General features: G+C 34.3%; 2 protein-coding genes across 2 annotated transcripts; both read left to right on the top strand.

Annotated features, from left to right (window-relative positions):
* The first annotated feature begins 894 nt into the window (after positions 1–894).
* Positions 895–4,495, top strand: LOC110708246 (zinc finger CCHC domain-containing protein 10-like). The gene is made up of 2 exons (XM_021886332.1): positions 895–1,154; positions 3,308–4,495. The coding sequence occupies exon 2, from the start codon at positions 3,395–3,397 to the stop codon at positions 4,193–4,195; it is 801 nt and encodes a 266-aa protein (XP_021742024.1). The 5' UTR covers positions 895–1,154; positions 3,308–3,394; the 3' UTR covers positions 4,196–4,495.
* A 1,327-nt stretch (positions 4,496–5,822) lies between these two features.
* LOC110708245 (uncharacterized protein At1g04910-like) lies at positions 5,823–18,500 on the top strand. Its single transcript, XM_021886331.1, has 10 exons — positions 5,823–6,176; positions 6,318–6,402; positions 6,988–7,055; positions 7,139–7,227; positions 7,347–7,590; positions 10,038–10,150; positions 10,586–10,676; positions 11,306–11,434; positions 16,651–17,204; positions 17,594–18,500. The coding sequence occupies exons 1-10, from the start codon at positions 6,012–6,014 to the stop codon at positions 18,000–18,002; spliced, it is 1,947 nt and encodes a 648-aa protein (XP_021742023.1). The 5' UTR covers positions 5,823–6,011; the 3' UTR covers positions 18,003–18,500.
* Positions 18,501–19,715: the final 1,215 nt, after the last annotated feature.

Genomic DNA, 19,715 nt, shown 5'->3' with positions numbered 1-19,715 from the left:
TTAATTTTTCTGACCTATCAATTGCCGACACGTGTTAGGTAACTTGTAATGTCAAGTTATATAACCGATTGGGACCGCTGAAAGCAAATTCACATTAAAGTTCGGATTATTAAAAAATAATCAAAAGTTGGGATTATTTTGGGCGAATCGAGCAAAGTTGGGATTATTCCCGTCAATTTTTCCTAAAATAATTTATGGTTATTTCTACCATTATCTATTATTATTTATTAAATAAAAAAGAAGCACTAACTAGTACTACATATTGTTTGTAAAAATTAATTTGCAACAAATAAAGTATATTTATTACATATTTCAATTTTATTAAATTAAAATCTTTAGATTAAAATCTTTATATAAACCAGTGAAAAAAAAAATCATTTTCGACATCCAATCTGATCCATCATCCACATCCAATCCGATCCATCATCTAATTTTTGACCATTACCTACGTATAAATCATATCATATGGTCAAACAATAGTGATGAATAGTGCAAAAAAGTCCATTGTTACAATATTAATAGAACCGATGAAGTATCTGACTATTATAATATAATTTCTGACCATTAAGATTTTTTTCCTGTTTGTATGACCGGACTTACGTGAGTCCGTTCTACACAAAAAATTTACGTCCGTCGGTAATAAAATTTAATTTTAAATAGATAATATATATTTTTTTAAATAATTTCCCAAATAGATAATATTTTAATTAAACTTTCAAATCTTGTCCATTAATTTGCTTATATAGCTATTGTATTTTTTAATTTTAAAATAAAATACAAATTTCTTTGGCTAAGTTAAGGGTGTGTTCTGTTCACCTTATTTTTATTTATTTTAATTTTTAAATGTAACATGTTGTCATGTTGAGATAGGTTTGATTAAGTTCCGATCAAAAAAAAAAAAAAAAAAAAAGTTACAAAGAGAAAATCAGGTGGAAGCTTGACTGAGTGCCCTCATATTTTAGATTAGATCTAAGAGTGGAGATTATACGAAGTTCGCGGCTACGTCAAGCCGTCAATGCTTGTTTTAATTTTTTAATTTTCGTTGAGCTTTTTTCTTTTACGCTGCACCCCCTTGCTCTCTATCCCCCATTTTAAGCGTACTGTAAATTCTCCGGCTTCTGAGCTTTCTTTCCTCCATTGATACATTTTCTGAGGTAAGGTTTTATCTTTCTTACTTTAAATCATTGAATATTCCGTATCAATTTTCGTAATCTAGGGTTTACTTTCACACTGCTGTCAATTTAAGTATAGTCAATCTAGGGTTCATCTAAGGTGGACTATTGAACTTTTAGTTATGTAATTACTCAAGTTATAAAACATTATAACGATTGATTTTTAGCTCGATTTTTTCTATGTGCAATTTACTTTGATATTGGAGAATTTTATGCGATTAATTCGAGCCTAATTTTGATAATTGAGTCAAATATGGTTCTATTTGTTAAAGGACCAACTCAACCAAAAGCTTAAACTGATGGTTGAGGCCAGGAATATGTTTTTTACTCTATCACTCCCCCTCACACGAAAGCCCGTTTGGGCTAGAAGTGTGGATGCAGCATGGGCCCTCCTTATACCCAGCGCTTAATATTCCACTTGAAAGTGGGGGTGGATGAAATTCGAACCCGTGACCTTTGTATCACGCTGACTCTGATATCATATTAAAGGACCAACTCAACCAAAAGTTTAAACTGATGGTTGAGGCCCATGAATATGTTTTTTACTCTATCACTATTGTGTTTCAGGCCTTTGTTTGGTTCACTGATTTGATAAATTTGTTTGGTTCACTTAATTTTCAATTCAACAATAATTCCCGTTTAATGGCTACGTGTTTGAATTGATTCGATTACTAGAGGATAAATTATGACTGGAAAATGGGAATGATTTTGTTTTTGATTCATGGATTGGTTTACTGGGATTGAGTTCTTGTAATTGGAACTCACCTGTTGGTGGAAAAAGCTCTAAAATACCGTGAGGCGTAAGCTCATGTTCATGTACACTTCAATAGATTTTTATTAACTTACAACTATTAAGTTTCTACCAATGAATATGAACTAAAAACCATTAGATGTCTATTTATCTTTTGGCAGAAATAAAAAGCTAGTAAGTAACAGTAAATGTCCAGTTTTTATAAGGCGTTAACCTCTTTGCGTAAAATGTTGCCAAAATTTGTAATATAGAGCTTGGAGTAAGCTTGAAGCAATTCAATCTTGATGAGTATGGCGCACAAGCGTTTTGATATTGGGGCAAGTTCATACTTCGTAATTGAAACTTGAAAGTAGAAAAACTCAACTGTTGCTAGATAATGAAAACCATTCGAAAAAATCAAAAGTGGCTCCTTGCATAAAATGTTTTAGAATTACACTGCCCTAGAGCTTGAAGCTAGCTAGATGTTATTCAATATTGATGACACATTAGCTCTTCAATTTTAGCGAAATTTCGTAGTTGGGAGTAGAATAAATCAAACAGCTGCAAGATAATGGAAACTATGAGATGGAAGTCAAAAGTGGTTTAATTCTTTGGCAGGAATTTTTCTCACTAAAGCTTAAATGGTACAGCAGGAAATTTTGTCCTTAAATGGAATCCTAATGTGTCGCTTATTCATTATTTCTTGAAAAGTCTTTGCAGCAGATTAATAAAAGGACATATGCCGAAAGTCTCCATAGTTCAGGCATAGTTTAGGATATGGTGTAGAAAACATTTATGATCCATACAGAATACTGGCTTTACATAGAAGATTTTCTTTTTTTTAAAAAAAAAATAATAACTAATAGAAATGATAGAACTATTTGAGATTTCATTAGGAGGACTCTTAATTGCTGCGTGTACTTAGTTACGGAGTATATAGCTGATTACCTATAAGTTAGTTTAATGGAAATGGCCGGAGTAACTAAAATTTCAGATTCTTCATGTTATAGTCCTTATAGACCCCTCTCCCGCCGGGAAAAGGTAGCATAATCATCTTACATGCAAGTATGCAACCTTCTAAAAGTCATGTGGTGTGTCATTCTTTATGAACTTTTTCTTGCCATTAGAGAACTAATGGGATGCTCCACTAATTTCCTCCTGGATACATTATTCTGTTAACATGAGTCCTTAATTTTCTCAATGCTTCTCATTTTATGTCAAGAAATTTTATGTTTGTGCCTGGAACATTGATATTTTGATCGTTGTAATTACAGCTAGAATTTTCCTTTCCTTTTCTTTTTTCTCTTCTTTTGTTGGACCATTTATTTATACCTAGTGTGAATTACATATTACTGATCATCTTGTTTTCTTTTTTTTTTTTTTTTTTTTTTTTTGGATTTCCCAGGTTCAAAGACTATACTTTGTGTTTGCTGCTATATGGTATAAGAAACTTATTGCTACTTGTGATACATAGGAGAAAAGAGAGTTTACTATGTCGAGTAAAAAGGAAGAGAAAGCACAAGCTGCAGCTGACAGAATAAAAGCTGCAGCATTGTCTGCTGCAAAAGGTCTCAGCCGAGCCCAAGCTGAGAGAGCAGCGACTGCTGCGGCCAGAAATGTTAATGCTTATGGACAGAAGGAAGAGGGGCCTAGCAGATGGCAAGAGAGGAAGGAAGCTAAAAGACAGATGTACTTGATGAGTACTGAGAAGGCAGTGAGGTTGGGTGAGAGAAAGGATCTGAAGACCAATGTCTCCGCTGTAGGAGGGGCTGCTTCTCAATGTCAAAAATGTTTTCAACCAGGGCATTGGACTTATGAATGCAAAAATGAGAGGGTGTATATCTCACGCCCCTCCAGGAGCCAGATCCTCAAGAACCCTAAACTAAGGCAGAAGTTGATGGAATCTTATAATGAGGATAATCCTGATATTAAACGGGAAGAGATGGAGGAGGAAGAGAAGAAGGTCGGGAAGGTAGAGAAGAATGACAAGCGAAAGAAGAAGAGTAAGAGGAAACACAAGTCAGATACAGAATCTAGTAGTGATGCTTCAGAATCTGATTCTGATAGCAGGTCTTCAGCTTCTGGGTCGGATTACTCATCATATAGTGCTTCGAGCTACAGTTCCTCATCAGATTCAGAAGATGAGAGGAGTAGGAAGAGGAGAAATAAAAAACAGAAGGGTCGACGCAAGAAGTACAGTTCTTCATCTGAATCATCAGATCCTGACTCCAGCTCAGATTCTGATTCAGGCAAGAATCGAAAGAGTAAGAAGAAGCACAGCCGCAGGCGCTAGAGATGAGGTAGCTGTTTGTTGATAATGCTGGACTCTTTCCAATGTTTTCTTCAAGCCCTTCGAGAGTTTTGCTATCATGCATCTACTTCTCCTTTCCAGTATTTTAGAGAGTGATTACAATATACATATACTCCGTGTGTTGGAATTTGTATCTTTAAATTCTTCCTCATGTTGAATCTACTTTGGATTTTGAGCTATGCTTCGTGCATTTTACTGATGAGTTGTAGTAGTAAACTCTCTTTGATTTAGCGATACTTGGATGTGATGCTTTTGAATTGTAGCTGTTTGTTTAAGTTTGCAGATAAGTTCCAGGAACTCTTCGTCCATACGCTACTTGCCCCTTTGCCTTTAAACCCGTTGTATATCTTTTTTGGAACAGGTTTCTTCAATTGTGTTGATATGATTGGAGAATTTAGTTTTTGCTTGAAGACTTCTCTTAAAGTGCTTAGATGCCAAAGAGGCTAAGGTGATGACCTCGACTGAAGATTTCTCTTAAACTGCTTAGACTCCAAAGATTTTTTGGGCGGCTTCTGAGATGTGATTTTATTCAAGATACGAAAATGAGACCGCCTAGTTTTCACTTTTCAGGCGGTTGTCAAAGGGTTGTCAAGCACTTGTAGTTACCAGTTAGTACACCAGTTGTATACACGCAAAAGTCAGAGCTATGATTTATCAAACTATAAGTTGGTAACATCTTCAATTCTAGATTTGCTTTGGGCTTCCCTCAAATTAAGTTAAAAATCGGTTGCATTTGCCTAAATCGTTGTAGAACTCTTTATGTTTATAGTTATTGAGTGATGTTAATTTGATCATCTCTACCACAAGTCTTAACACTCTAACGTCATAATCTTAACTACTACGTATATTTAGTCGAAAAGTGGAGGTCAAATACTCAAATGTACCAAATACTACATCTTCAATACTAGACTTGCATCACATTATATGTTTAAAATTGAATGCCGTAGCCCCTAGCCTAAGTCATTATTGTTTAAATTCTATGTTTATAGTTTTTGAGTGAAGTTAATTTGATCACCTCTACCATAAGTTAATCAAGTGTTGAATGAAACACTATTCTAGCGTTATAATCTTACCTACACAGTATATTAATACTTCCCCCATTTTCTAATGTTTTTATACATTTAGAGAAATTCAAAAGATTTCCAAAATTTTTAGATAAATCTCTTTAATTTTTTATAGTCAAAATTTTTAAATGAGACCAATATTAGAAAACGAAGAGAATATAAAAAAGTGGTGATAAAATATACAATATAACTCGCTAATAGATTGCCCAAAGATTTATTTTGTTATAATATAAATATATAATATATGAAATACAAGTAATTATTCGAGAACCCTATTAAATTCAGACTAACATAAAATCAAATCCTATATATGAATTACGAGTATATCATTTGCTTTTACGACTCTCTCTATGCCTGTAAAGAAAACATACGATTATACAAAATCGTCTTTCCATGCATTCATAGATCATAGTTTCATTTATTGCTGAAATTTGAATACCCACAGCTCGCATCACAAATCACGAGTGTATTGTGTATTTGTGTATACCTTTTTTCTATTAAATCTTAATCTGTTGCTTACAAACCCAGTCATCTAAATCAGGGATTAATTATTTAATTAATCAAATCTTCCAGAAAAAATTAACATTAACAATTCAAGAATATTGCTTTCTTCTTTGCTTCCTTCCACACTCTGAAAGAGAGAGAGTCGGCAAGAAAAACATCGACACACTCCCTCAAACACTCTCTCTCTTGACTCAAATGTTTTTACAGATCTCAAATTTGAGAAAATAATTATGATATTCAGATCCAAAATCAAATGGGCAGCTTTAGGAGGATTGATCTTATCCATTGTTTCATTAGTTGTTCATTTATTTCTTGCCAAATATTCTACTGTTGATGTTGTTCATTCTGCTACTTTCACTGTTTTCCCTGATGATTTATCTGTTAGTGTTGGCCCGGTAAGATCGTTTTTCTTGCTTTGAAACTAAATTATGGGTTTTTAATTTTGCTTAATTTTTATTGTTCTTGCATTAGAATTAGATTATAATTGATGGGTGTTATTAAAAAAAATTGATTTTGATGATTATTGATTGGTGCAGGTCTTGGGGTACAAGAAATTGTGGGCAAATGTGAGATTTCTTCAGTCATTACAGCCTTATTCTAATCCTAGAACTTCATTTCCTGGTAAAATATTTTGATGGGCATTTTATATTGTATTTGTTTTAGTTGATGAGGAAGTTTCAAATTTGTAGCTCAATTGGCTCTTCAGATTTTGGTAGCATTTGTTATTTTTGGTGTTATTCATGCACTAATTAATGGTTTATTTTCATGGGTAAATGTCAAATTTTGTATATGTAAAGGAATTCATAGTTTGATATGCACTAATTATTGTATTTATCTATGCACTAATTAGTGGCCTTTTTTTCGTGGGCAAATGTCGAATTTTGTATATTATGTAAAGGAATTCATAGTTTGATATGCACTAATTATTGTATTTATCTATGCACTAATTAGTGGCCTTTTTTTCGTGGGCAAATGTCGAATTTTGTATATTATGTAAAGGAATTCATAGTTTGACATACGCTAATTATTGTTCTTATCTATGCACTACTTATTGTTATTGATGATGATGAACATTTCTTTCCCATTTTGAATTTTTTTGGGAAGGGTTTGGTTACTACATTTGCTCCTTCCCTCCATTCTGAAACTTTCTGCATTCAATTTCTTAATTTTATATTGATCTTGAAATATCTTTAATTCTTGTTGTAGAGCCTGTCCGGAGCAATGGTTTTATATATGCGAAAATATTTGGTGGATTTGAGAAGATAAGAAATTCGGTATATATTGTTGAAGTTTTCTATGCATCTCTGGGCTGTATTTTTTTCCTTTTCCCATAAGGTTTTTGTTTTTTGTTTGCAAGATTGCTGATCTTGTTGCTGTAGCTAGACTTTTGAATGCGACTTTGGTCATCCCAGAGATTCAAGAAAGTCTCCAGTCTAAAGGCATCAGGTTCTCCCTTGTTTTGTCATTATTTTCATTAGTTTCCTTCTAAATATTGCGATGCCTATAGTTTCATCAATCAATCAATCCAAATGATGAAATTTTTTCTTTGTCGCATGTTGTTCCAGCTCAAAGTACAGTAGCTTTTCGTACATATACAATGAGGAGCAGTTCCGAGCAGCTTTGCAAAATGATATTAAAATTGTAAAAACCTTGCCTTCTAAGTTGAAAGAAGCTAGAAAGAAGAAACAGTTTCCTACTTTTAAGCCTACACGATCTGCCTTGCCAAGTTACTATACTACAGAAATTTTACCAGTGTTGAAAAAAACAAAGGTTATTGGCTTAGTCTTGTATGATGGCGGATGTTTACAGGTATTGTGGCCTCCTTACTTTAGTATCTTGTCTTCTTGTTACTTGCTAGTAGCGTCTTGCTCACTATGATTGGTATTATTATTGTTGTAGGTCTATAACCTTGATACATACGGAGTATCTTTTCATGCATCAATAAGTTTTTATTTTTATTTTTTATGCTATATTTCAACTTTTCATCGTAAATTATAATATTTTGGTTACTTTATTTTTACTCTATAGGTCTTTATTATTTTCCTTATATTGTCCGAACAATTAAATTTTGGGCGGTCTTTTTATCAAGTAAAGAACTTTCTTAGGGCCTGTTCTCATTGACTGAGCTGAGCTGAGCTGAGCTGAGCTGATTCCTTTAATTTTCATTATCCACAATAATGTGAAGATGTATATTATTCTAAACATTCTCTGGATCGTTTCCGTGACTTTCTTCTTATGTTAGCTTTTGAGACAATGATATAGGATTTTCTCAACTATTAAATTTATGGTTAAAGTTGAAGGTGGGACTGATTTATACTCCCTTCGTCCCTATTTGATACTTGATAGTCACCTATATAATTTTTCAGGCCTCAATATGTTAGTCACATTTGGTTTTTTCAAGTATCATTAACATTAATTTTTTTACCAAAATTCTCTCCAATTTGCAAAAATATTCGTGCAATTTTAACTTTACCATATAAATTTTGCTTTCCGATGTACTTTATTTACTTTCTCTTTCTATTTTTTTTTTACATACCCAATGTAAATTTACTTTTTCAATGTACTTTTGCTACTTCTTATTCATGTTTATTAATTCTCGTAAAAATTGTCCACAAGTAACTATCAAATAGGGACGGAGGGAGTATATCCTATCGTTATTAATACTAAAATGTCACAACATTATTAGCAAGACCAACTTTCAGCATGAGATTAAGTGACCCCTTCATGAATATATCGTTGTTGGTCAACACTGTTGGATTTCCTACTCCCTTCAAATGCACAAATTCCTTGTAGATATGTATCTCAATTCATGGAGCCTCTATAGATGTGACTTATGAAATCCCAAAAATCTTGACTTGGTATGAAAGTCTACAATAGATGAGTGTCTAATCTAATCATGTATAAAATTCATCAATGAAGTCCTATTGTAAAACTAATTAATTAGTGATATGATAAGTAACTTTAGACTTGTATGTTGGTACTTGGTAGTAACCCTTTCTCTTCTTTATCTTTAGTAGAGGTTCCAACTTTTGTTTTATTTTAGTACGAATCCTCCATTTTCTTAAATTCTACTACCTCCGTTGCATATTATGTGCAATGATTAGACATTTTTTCTCTCTATTTTTATGTCAAATCATTGCAAATAATATGTAACGGGGGTAGCATATACTTTCTACTTTCATTTTTTTTTTTATTCAAGTTTTATTCACTTTTATTTTATTTCTTTTATGACAATATATTTGCACTATTAATAACTATTCCACTTTATATATAGACTCAATAATATTTGATAAATCTCTTACTCGCTATCTCTTTCTGAAAATTATTATATACACTCGACCACTAGGGTATGTATAATATGCACATAAATTTATCTTCTGCTCAGGTAATACCTTGCATCGGCCGGATATATAATAAGAATTCATATATTCCTCTCTAAAGGCAAAAAACACTCGCATGCATAGCTCAATTTTTCACTTTTCCTTGATTGGTTTATATATCTATAATAATGAGTTAGGGTCTGTTCTGATTGACTAAAATGAGTTGAACTGAGCTGAACTACTAGGTGGAAAAATGAATTTCAGAGGTAGCATGTAAATAATTGAGTGCATAATACAGTGTGTAATGTGTATTTGATCTTTAAATGACTTTGTTCTTTTAATGCAGTGTATGACCACCTATTCTAGATAGAAGAACATTTAGCCTCTTACAACGAACATTATAATGTAGATCATTTTTTGAATTAAATTGTTGCTATATTCCCCTTTCCCGTTTCTCTTGAATAAGTTTTGATTCATGGATTGTTGGAGACCTCAATTTAATTTTTCTTTTTAATAGTCGGAGAGATTAGTCCAACACTCAAGTCAATAGATTCACTTGGGCCTATATAAAATGGAAATTCTATTGCGAACTTCAATAATCTTAATTGCGTGATTATCTCAATTATTTGTTTACACTTTCAAATGTGAAAATATTTGTCTTATATGTTCTCTTATCCTTATTACTTTTGTGTTCTGTTATATGGCTACTTCTGTTTTTAGTGTTTTATTCAGATGATTAAGAAGTAATGATACTGCATTAATTCGAAGAATACTAAGGAAGTCCTGTGTGTATAGTTGTAAAGCAATTATGAATTGCATATAGAAGTAATTGCTAATCAACAAAAACAAGGTGTCAGTCTATCTAATTCAATGTAGTACATCAAATTGGTTCGAAGACTTGTTTTATGAACTTTTTGCTCATGGTTCTTCCTCCAGGATGACCTTATTCCTAGCTTGGCGGAGTATCAAAGGCTTAGGTGTAGGGTTGCTTATCATGCACTGCACTTTAGAGCAGAAATTCTGGCACTTGGGCATGAAATTGTGAAGAGGTAAATAATATAATTGCACGTAATCATGTATAGATAGCCACCATTTCGTGGCAACATCAAAAGTTAGTTAATCGGAAAAAAGTTATAATTATGTTTTGGCATTTGTTGATGGTTAATTTAGTATCTGAACTGAGTAATTGAGAAAATAAGTTTAACCTAGCTCAGTGCAATGCTTGATTGGATTGATTTTGGATCTTATGCTGCTGATAATGGAAGAGAGAGTAACATGTATCAAAGATTTTGATTTCACCTCTGATTCCTTTAGATATTCAGCTAAGAAGAGTTACTCTTCTTAAATGCTTTCTGATGAATTGGTTCATATTTAAAGTATTTTCTGGTTTTAGAGATTGATAAAAATTCCATGATTGCAAATTTTTACTCTATTGCATCAATAGTTACAAAACATATTATCTGAAGAGTGCTTTTTCTATTCAGGTTAAGGGCTTCTGGCCAACCGTACATAGCTTATCACCCGGGGCTTGTGAGAGATGCATTAGCTTATCATGGTTGTGCAGAGCTTTTTCAGGTTCACTTTTACAGTCTCACTTTTTTAGCTTTAAATTCTAATTTGTAAAGGGAATAACTTGCGATGAAAGGTGGTCATTGATGTCTTCAACTCCCATGAGATGGGGTAGGAATTAGGAATTGCTGTACAGTAATGGCGTGCATCAGCAAGATTATATATTATTGATTATGTATTAATGCACCTACTGGCTAATGGCTATCAGGTGTTTGGATTTGAGTTAGAAAAAATCTATGAAGGGCTTTAATATAGGAGACGAGTAAGTCAGTGCATGTCTATGCAATTAACTTAACCTTTTCTGTTTTATAATGGGCTAATGGCTATTAGGTTATGTACCTCCACATTATTCAATTCCTCATGTAAAGGGTGATGGATTGGTTCATATAATATTTGAAATTCTGGTTTGTCAAAGGTTAAAGATGATAAGTCAAAATAAATCAAATTGTTGCAGATTGAAAATGCTACTAGCTTTTTCCTCTAGCTGGATTCTGCATATGCATAGGACTAAGAAGCAACATAACATGTAATTGTTATTATGTGCATTTAGGCCACCTGGTTTGGTCGTGGAACAATTTTTTATTTCATTACAAGGTTAATTGTTATCATGTGCTGACTAGTACTCTACATGTCAGGATATTCATACTGAACTCATACAGTATAGGAGAGGACAGATGATCAAGCAACACATTATCAGAGAAGAGCTAAGTGTTGATTCACATGCTCGTAAGATAAATGGCTCTTGCCCCCTTATGCCTGAAGAGGTATTTATCAGTTTAATATCTGTATTTATAACCTGAATCATAGGAATTATCACCTTTCCTTAATGAATATGGCAAAAAGGCACTTTTTTTTTTTATTATTCTGTCCACTCTTGAAACATAAGGGCTCAACTCCTGCACAGGATTGTGTGTGTGTGTGTGTGTTTTGGTTGGTTTGGGGGGGGGGGGGGGGGGAAGGTGTTTAAAAGACAGTGAATGAGATTTTTTATTCTGGTTGTTCTTATTGTTACAATATATGAAACATAAACTTTAGCAGTCTGCTTATTATGTAACCAATGTTTTACTGAACTCATCTTCATCATTCTGAAACAAGAAGTTTGTTGCTGGAATATTCATATGAAACCTGAACTAAGAGCTCATAGTTGACTTAAGAGCTTATTTTTGTTGCACTTCTCTGGTTGCTCAGTACCTTTGAGATTTTTATTTTCATAAACCTTGTCTTCTGTGACTTTGACCTGTTCGAGCTTTGGGAAAAAAATACTAGAACACATCACAGTGTCGAACTTATTAAAGACAGTTGTTTCAAATTTTTTATTGATGGTTTCAAGAGACTGAAATCCTATAATGTGTAGAAAGCTTTGGAGGCTTTTTGTCGTTCTGCTGTCTTTAATACAGAGATTTAATGCTGAGCTCCACACATTTGAATGATGTGCATTGATCTGATTAAGCTTCATTGAGTAAAATCTTTTATACAACACGACTCTCAGCCAAAGGTGGTGTTTTGTTCACCTTCATTTGAATTTAAGAATGAGTTTGTATCATTCAAACCCATTTCTTATGGTAGTCATGATCAGAGGAAGATATGTAATCAGATTGATTTCGTTGACTCACTCAACTGTCTTTCCTTGCTTCGCTTCACCTTTTCCCGCTCGGCCTGCTCAACTCTTCACTCATTCACCAACTCGCACACAAATGAAAACAACAGATGACTTGCCTTTATTGTCAATGCATTTCAGTAAATTAGAACTTTCAAAAAAGGAAAGAGATGTCACTCTTATGATTTTTTTTTTTTCTACTGTGCCTATCATTATTGCTTCCATGTCTCAAGAGACAAGAACCTCTGTCCATACACCTACCATCCCTTCCCTAGCACCCCCTTTGGCCGTACCACTTAACACCAGCAAGGACTCTTCAGTAGCGATAGCTACCTTCATGTAACATCATCACTATGCCACACGGCCCACACCACACCACCATGCCCTGAATATGTACTTCCTCTTTTTTTTCTTTTTTTTTTTTTGCTTGCAAATACAAGACTTATACCTATGCCATTAACATTTTATTATCTTTTTGTAAAAAATATAAGAAACTGATATTTTTTGAGCAACATATCAAGATGAATCTATCTAGATTCCACGTGACTATATATTTCCTTACGCATCACTCACTAAAGATGGTCAAATCAATTTGAACATAATAAAAGTTCAAATGATGTATTTTAAATGATTTTTTGGTAAATTAGATGAATTGGTTGATGGCATACCTAGAGAAAAGAGAGGTGGAAGTGGGGAGCTATACTGTTATAGAGAAAAGAGAGGAATTTACAAATTGTTTAGGTAGGCAGTTAGGAGGGAAAGTGAGAGGAGGCAGGGTAGGAAGAAAGAAGGGAAGGAAAAAACAAATTCCTGTGATACAATTCCAAAGAGCATGAGGGAAGAAAAGAGAAGGGAACATTGTTTGAGTTTATTTTTCTCCATTTTGCCTTGGTAGTTTTCACACACAACATCAACGGAGGAAGTAGCCATTGAAGTAGATCTTGCAAAAACTGATCAGTCATATTTACCATTCCAAATTCATCAATGCTTTCAAATGTCCTCTCACTCCTCCATTTCCTCGCCATCAGCGGTTGTAACATATATCTGGGCACGGCCAAAATTGTCTTTGACCACTTCCTCTCCAACGTATGGGTGCTTGTAACATTGAAGATCCTGTCTACCTTGCCCATTGTTGATGTCGGCAACATGATTTCTTGATCAAAGATGAAATTAAAATCCTAATATTAAATTGGGGGAAGTAGTTTGACATTATTAAAAATAGAGCAGAGTATAGAAAGGGTAGATCATTTGTGGATGAATGAAGAATGAAGAACAAAAAACGAGAAGGATCATGGATGAGAAAGTGAGATATGGCAGTAGAGGAACAAAGGAAATTATTAGGGTAACTAAGTTATTTTATTATTGTTATCCCTAAAATTTCCATTTACAACAATGAAGGTAATAAAAATCCTCCATTTGCCTTTCCTTCGTATCACTCAACCTCCTAATTTGCTATCCAGATGAAACTGCATCTCTCCCGTTTCCTCCTAAACCTTCTATCTAAAAAAGCTGCTATTGTGTGATAGTGCGGAAAAACTAAATCAGGTTCTGGGAGAGATCATTGTCGAAAAGAGGATGCGAGCTTGTTGGAGGCATGGTGTTGCAGGGCTGGATGAAGAGATATGATTCATATGAGAGATGCAGAAAAGATTAGATGAATAAAGGAGAGAAAGACATCGGAAGAGAAAGAAGATTGGATCCTGTTGGGTGATTAGGTGCCATTGTGTAATGAGATGGGAGTATGTGGCTTGTTGGGGCATGGCTGGGTTTGTGGGAAATTAATTAGAGGGACTGGAAGAGGGAAATAAAACTGGACCATATGAAAATTAAAGCTTTTCTTGGGCTCTTCCTGGAGCATGTTGATTATCTTTGTTAAAACTACAGTATAGAAGTAATTTTTGGAAGCTAATGGATATATTGTTGTGAATTCAGAAGGAAAATTCTTTTTGATACTCACTACATGGTAAGAGTAATTTGAAAAAGAGCCTACCCCTTGTTGGAGAAGTGTGTCATTACCTACCAAGATACGATATACTTGCTATTATGCCATCACAGTATCTCTTATTCTATGAACTATAGTATTACACTTCCTTTACGTCGGTCTTTACTGGAAAACTCTGTGACTAGCCCACTATCGTCTGTCCCATTATGTTTGGCACTTGAATTAGTGAATTTTGATGTGAAATGCCAAGTATAACTACTAAAGTCTAAGAAGAGGACATTGGTGTCAACCAAGATCTTTATATTAGCTTCAATTGTGTTACAGTATCAGACCAAGCAAATTTTTTGAATCCTGAACTGTTCATTCTTATTCTTGGCTTCTTGCATGGTGAGGGGATTGAAAAATATTTAAAAAGAAAACTAAGAAAGTGACCAAAGATGTGTATTTTGGAGATTTTTTTGGATACATTGAACTAAAAGTTCAAAGAATTCATATTCTCTTGTTCAGTCACATTACCTAACTTGAAAACAAATTGCTTTTGATGCTTGGATACCTCTGCTCGTCCTAGTGTATATCAAAGTTCTACTTCAGACCAGAATTTTCATCTTATTGTTTTGGACTTCCCTAAATAAGTGAAGCACCTTGTGCATATTTTTATTTTAGAAATTAATGGTAATATCATCATTTCAGTCCATATCTAAGCAATGTATGAATTGATTTTAATCCCTAAACTACTTTAATAGAAGTAAGAAACATGATGGAAACTGTAATTTCCACGATTGGACTTCTTTTAATTTAAAAAGCTTTTCCATCTAAAGTATTTGCCTCCAACCCTCCACTGAGATTACAGATTACACAATACTAGAAATAAGCCCACAAAATCAATTATCTTAGGACTTCTGCTCAAACATATAAATGTACTTGATTGAATGCAGCTAAGCTCGAAAATTTACTTGTAATTACTTGAATATGCATCATAGTTGCATTTTCTGTGATAATTCAAGCTCCGTGGAGCACTGTACTTGCATAAATGTGCTGTATAGACTAGGTTTGCAGCTGTAAATATTGTAATTTGATTGTAAGATTAATAAGAAAGCTGGAGTCTTTTTGATTGAAACTAGCAAAAGGGTTACAAAGATAAAAATAGCTTTAGGCTATAACTCTCGGTGGTAACTTGAGGCTACTAATCTTACATTCAAAATGTACTCAATTTCTGCTTAACTTCCTACTGCTACCCTACTTCTCTTATATATTCAAGCGCTTCCAAACCCTAACATTAATGTATTTTGGCCCCATTATATTGGAGTATCTCAGGTCTGCTATTTCATGTTGCCTCCTTGTGGAATATTAACTGCATTTGTCTCCTAGTGCATAGCTGTTCCCTCCTTTTTCTTATGCTATGTTTGGATAACAAATTAGAAGGAAAATGGGGGGGAAATAGGAGGAAGGGGAAGGAAGGGAAAGTGGAGGAAATGATGAGCTCCATTTTCCCTCCAAATCTCTCCAATTTTGAAGGGATGGTCTTTATTAAAGGAGGAGGGAAAATGGTTCCCTCTCTCCCCCCTTCCCTTCCCTCCCCTCCCCCAACATATTATCCAAACAAGGAAGTTTGTCTCTCTCCCTTTCCCTTCCCTTCCTTTCCTTCCATTTTTTGTTATCCAAACATAGCCTTAGTCTGCAATTTGTCTCTCATTGTTGGCTCATCACATGTACCCTCAATGAGGATCAGTTGCACTGTTGAAATTCGGGATCCTATTATTGGGCTGAATTAGTGCCTACTGAAATTAATTATTGAAAATTAGTCTTGATTAGCTTATTAAAAGCTGGGGAGGAGACTCCCCTTGTTTGATCACTATGCCCAACTTTGACATAATACTCATTACAATCTACCTTATCTTTCCTAATCGAAATGCTCTTGGTGATAAATCTGATGATACTGTGTCGGTATTTGCAAAGCCAACTCCAATGCATTGTTCTCACTATCTAAAAGCAACATCATTATTGCCATATAGAAACAAAAAACTGTGTGAATAGTATACGCATGTCTTTCATCCTTTCCGGTAATCTTCTTTGCAATAACCTTGAAATGACAGTGCATTACTAAAGCTTTGTTTGAGATTTTGTATTTTTTGATAATTGGGAAGTTCTTTCTGCTTATCATGGCTGAACTTAGATACTTTTTTAATTTTGATAATTTTTATTTAGCATGCTTGATTGCTTTGTAGACATAATTAAATTACTATTTGCCACATCTATACATTTGTACTCCCCTAGGCTCAGACTTTCATCTTTCCACTTTGTGTTGAGTGATAGGTTTTGGAGATGTTATCCTTGCCATTATCTAGAGTCTAGTTATCTATCTGAAATTTGGTTGGGACTTAGGAGATATTGGTTCCTTAAGTTCCTTGTTTGTAATGCACTTCAGTTTTTCTGTACTACAGGTAGGTTTGCTGCTTCGAGCCATGGGATATCCTCCGCTCACCAGAATATATGTGGCTGGCTCGGAAATCTTTGGTGGTCAAAGGATACTGATCCCTCTCCGGGCCATGTACACCAACTTGGTAGACCGCACCTCATTGTGCAATAAGCAGGAATTGTTGAACTTGTTTGGCCCTGAAAAGCCTCTTGAGGATAGTTTTCTTGAAACGCTTCCATCTAAAAGCCCACAGAAGTCCAAAGAAGATTGGGACAAGGCTGGTCCCCGACCTAGGCCCCTTCCTCCTCCTCCTGACAGACCTATTTACCGTCATGAGAAGGAAGGATGGTATGGTTGGGTTGCTGAGAAGGATGTAGAGCCAGATCCCTCACCAACAGATTTGAGGAATCAAGCCCATAGACTCTTGTGGGCTGCTATTGATTATATAGTGTCAGTTGAAGCAGATGTTTTTTTTCCCGGTTTTCATAATGACGGCAGTGGATGGCCAGATTTCTCAAATTTGGTTATGGGGCACCGGCTTTATGAAGTTGCAGCATTAAGAACATACAGACCAGATAGGTACTTAATACCATTGCACTTAATGTTTCTATTATTTTTCTGTCTTGTCTTTTCCTTTTCTTTTTGGGGAGGAATTATTATCATGCCAAGTAGTACTTCATACCTGATTCCTCACCTCATTATGAATAGCGTAATCTCCTTCTGCTGTAAATGCGTTTTTTCCAAGGCATTTTCATGTGAATATATATTTGTGTGTTCATATCAGAACTCAGACGTCTAAGTTATGATAGTAACTTTGTTAATAATTAAAGATGGGGCTCTTCATATCAGATGAAGACCAATGCATGTCTGTAAAAAATAGATCTAGGAGAATTGGACCCCCTTTAGTTAAAATTGTTTCACTTTATTATATTAATGTTCTGACACGAGGCCTAAATTGTGTTCATCAGGAAAATACTGGCAGAACTATTCAATAGTAGCAGTGAGAATCTATACCATCCCAAACGCAGCTGGATTTCTTCAGTGAGAGAGCATTTGAACAAGAGTATTGTTGTGGAGGGCCTTCTAAGAGAATTACAATTGTCAAAACCTGCTCCATTCCTTTCTTACCCCATCCCAGAGTGCTCATGTCGGACATCAAACTCTGCTGAGATTCTTGGTTCAATATACAAAGATATCGATGAGTGCCCTAAATGGATGGAGAAAGGTCTCAAAGTCAGCCAAGAGACACTTTTAAGCGGGAGTGACTCACAAGATGATGATGCTGAATTGGATAAGCAGATGGAACCTGATGAAGACAATTCAACAGATACAAAACCATCATTGGAACAGGATGAGGAAATGGATCCTGACGACTAGAGGTAGTTTTGCAAATATGTTCACATTCTTTTGCATCATTTCCATTGGAAAAAACTAAGCAATCTGCTGTCGACAAAGTCGATCTCCCTCGGGTGCTAGTTTGGAGAATGCTGATGCACCAAAGGCTGACCAAGGTTATGATGTTTTTCCAACTGCCCCATTGTATTGAGGCTGCACTTTTGAGGTACTAAAGGCCAGATCTCTTCAGCAAGTGGTTGCCTCCTTGTCATTGTAAGCATATGCATAATGTTCGTCGGAAATTTTCTTCTGGAAAGCTGCAAGTTTTGGAAGATGATCAATTTTTTTTTTTTAATTTTTTTTTCCCCATACCATAAGTTACATTTTCATTTTCTTTTCTTTCTATTTTTCTACGTTTTTTGGTAGAAATTTTTTTATACCTATAGGAAGGGCTAGATTATTGTTCGTTCTGTATATCAAAATGTATTCTATTTTTTTACTCACGGCTATTAATAAAAGAATGTATGATTTGTTGAGTTATTCCAATTAGTCATCATATCTTAAAGAGAAAAATTCTAGCTTAAAATGTTTACTGCATTTCTTTTGCAGCTCCGTGAATTCTATCATTTGTAACCCTGTATTACATTATTATATAAGGAATTTGATCACAAGTATGGAGAACTACCCCTCAAGACTTTTAACCACCTAACTACTTAAGTTAATTGATCATCCACAATTTATTCATATAAGGCCAATAAGGGCATGTTCTGTTCAACTTCAATCAGTTCGGTTCGTTCCAATCTGTTAAGTTCAGTTCAGTTTCAATCAGTTCAGTTCAACTCCAATCCACAATTTATTAAAGTTCGGATCAGTTTAGTTCCTAATTTCCTTCTCTCATAAACAATTCATTTCAGCTCAGTTTAGTTTAGCATCAATCAGTTTAGTTCAATTAAGTTGTTTTCAATAAATCGGAATATGCTCTAAGTTTACATTGTAATAATTTATTTTGACGTTACTTAGTAGATAACATATATATATATATATATATATATATATATATATATATATATATATATATATATATATATATATATATATCACATGCACAAACTATTTTATTAGAGTTAAGCACAATTTTGGGTACTCAATTCTACAATTTTTCACCGTTTAGGTACTGAATTTATTTTCTTCACCGTTTGGGTACTGAGTACCAAAGTCCGGCAAAAAAAATTAATTCTCCTTAAGAATTGAGTACCCTTGGTAAACAATTCAGTACCTTGGGTTAACTCTAAGTGGGGCCCACCCGAATTAAAAAAGCGCGGGGTCAAAAAATTATTCTTTATTCCCCCTTTATTCTTTCCAATTCTGGAAAATAGCTGCGCATTTGGTGAAGAACACGACCATTCCTTTGGGCAAATTTTGGGGAAAACGACACTTAGTGCAGCCATTTTTTTTTTTAGGTAACCTTCATTACTCATTGTTTTTTGTTGTTATTTTGATATAAATTTCGAATTTTTTGGCCAATTGATGATCTTATTTTGCAAGTTAGGGTTTATGGTTTTGTGGGTTTTGTGAACGAAATTGATGATGTTTATTTGTTGTTTTTTTTAGACATAATTTGTTGTTGTGTTGTTGATGGATTATGCTAGTGTTGTTGATGGATTTTGTCGATTGTTGTTTATTATGCGCAAGGGTTTGATTAATGCATGTGTTTTGCGAAGTAAAACAGGGAAGGTTTTGCTTCAACTGGACTGC

The sequence above is a fragment of the Chenopodium quinoa genome, unplaced genomic scaffold (assembly GCF_001683475.1).
Source record: "Chenopodium quinoa cultivar QQ74 unplaced genomic scaffold, ASM168347v1, whole genome shotgun sequence".
Taxonomy (NCBI): domain Eukaryota; kingdom Viridiplantae; phylum Streptophyta; class Magnoliopsida; order Caryophyllales; family Amaranthaceae; genus Chenopodium; species Chenopodium quinoa.
Note: the sequence above shows the minus strand (reverse complement) of the source record. Positions and strands in the feature narration are given on the sequence as shown.

What these genes read in the sequence shown, in the direction of transcription:
- LOC110708246 (XM_021886332.1), top strand. Translation starts at nt 3,395, where the DNA reads ATGTCGAGTAAAAAGGAAGAGAAAGCACAAGCTGCAGCTGACAGAATA.
- LOC110708245 (XM_021886331.1), top strand. Translation starts at nt 6,012, where the DNA reads ATGATATTCAGATCCAAAATCAAATGGGCAGCTTTAGGAGGATTGATC. An exon ending in TTGAGAAGATAAGAAATTCG is followed by an intron (nt 7,056 to 7,138) that starts GTATATATTGTT and finishes TTTGTTTGCAAG; the next exon opens with ATTGCTGATCTTGTTGCTGT. An exon ending in GTTGTGCAGAGCTTTTTCAG is followed by an intron (nt 10,677 to 11,305) that starts GTTCACTTTTAC and finishes TCTACATGTCAG; the next exon opens with GATATTCATACTGAACTCAT.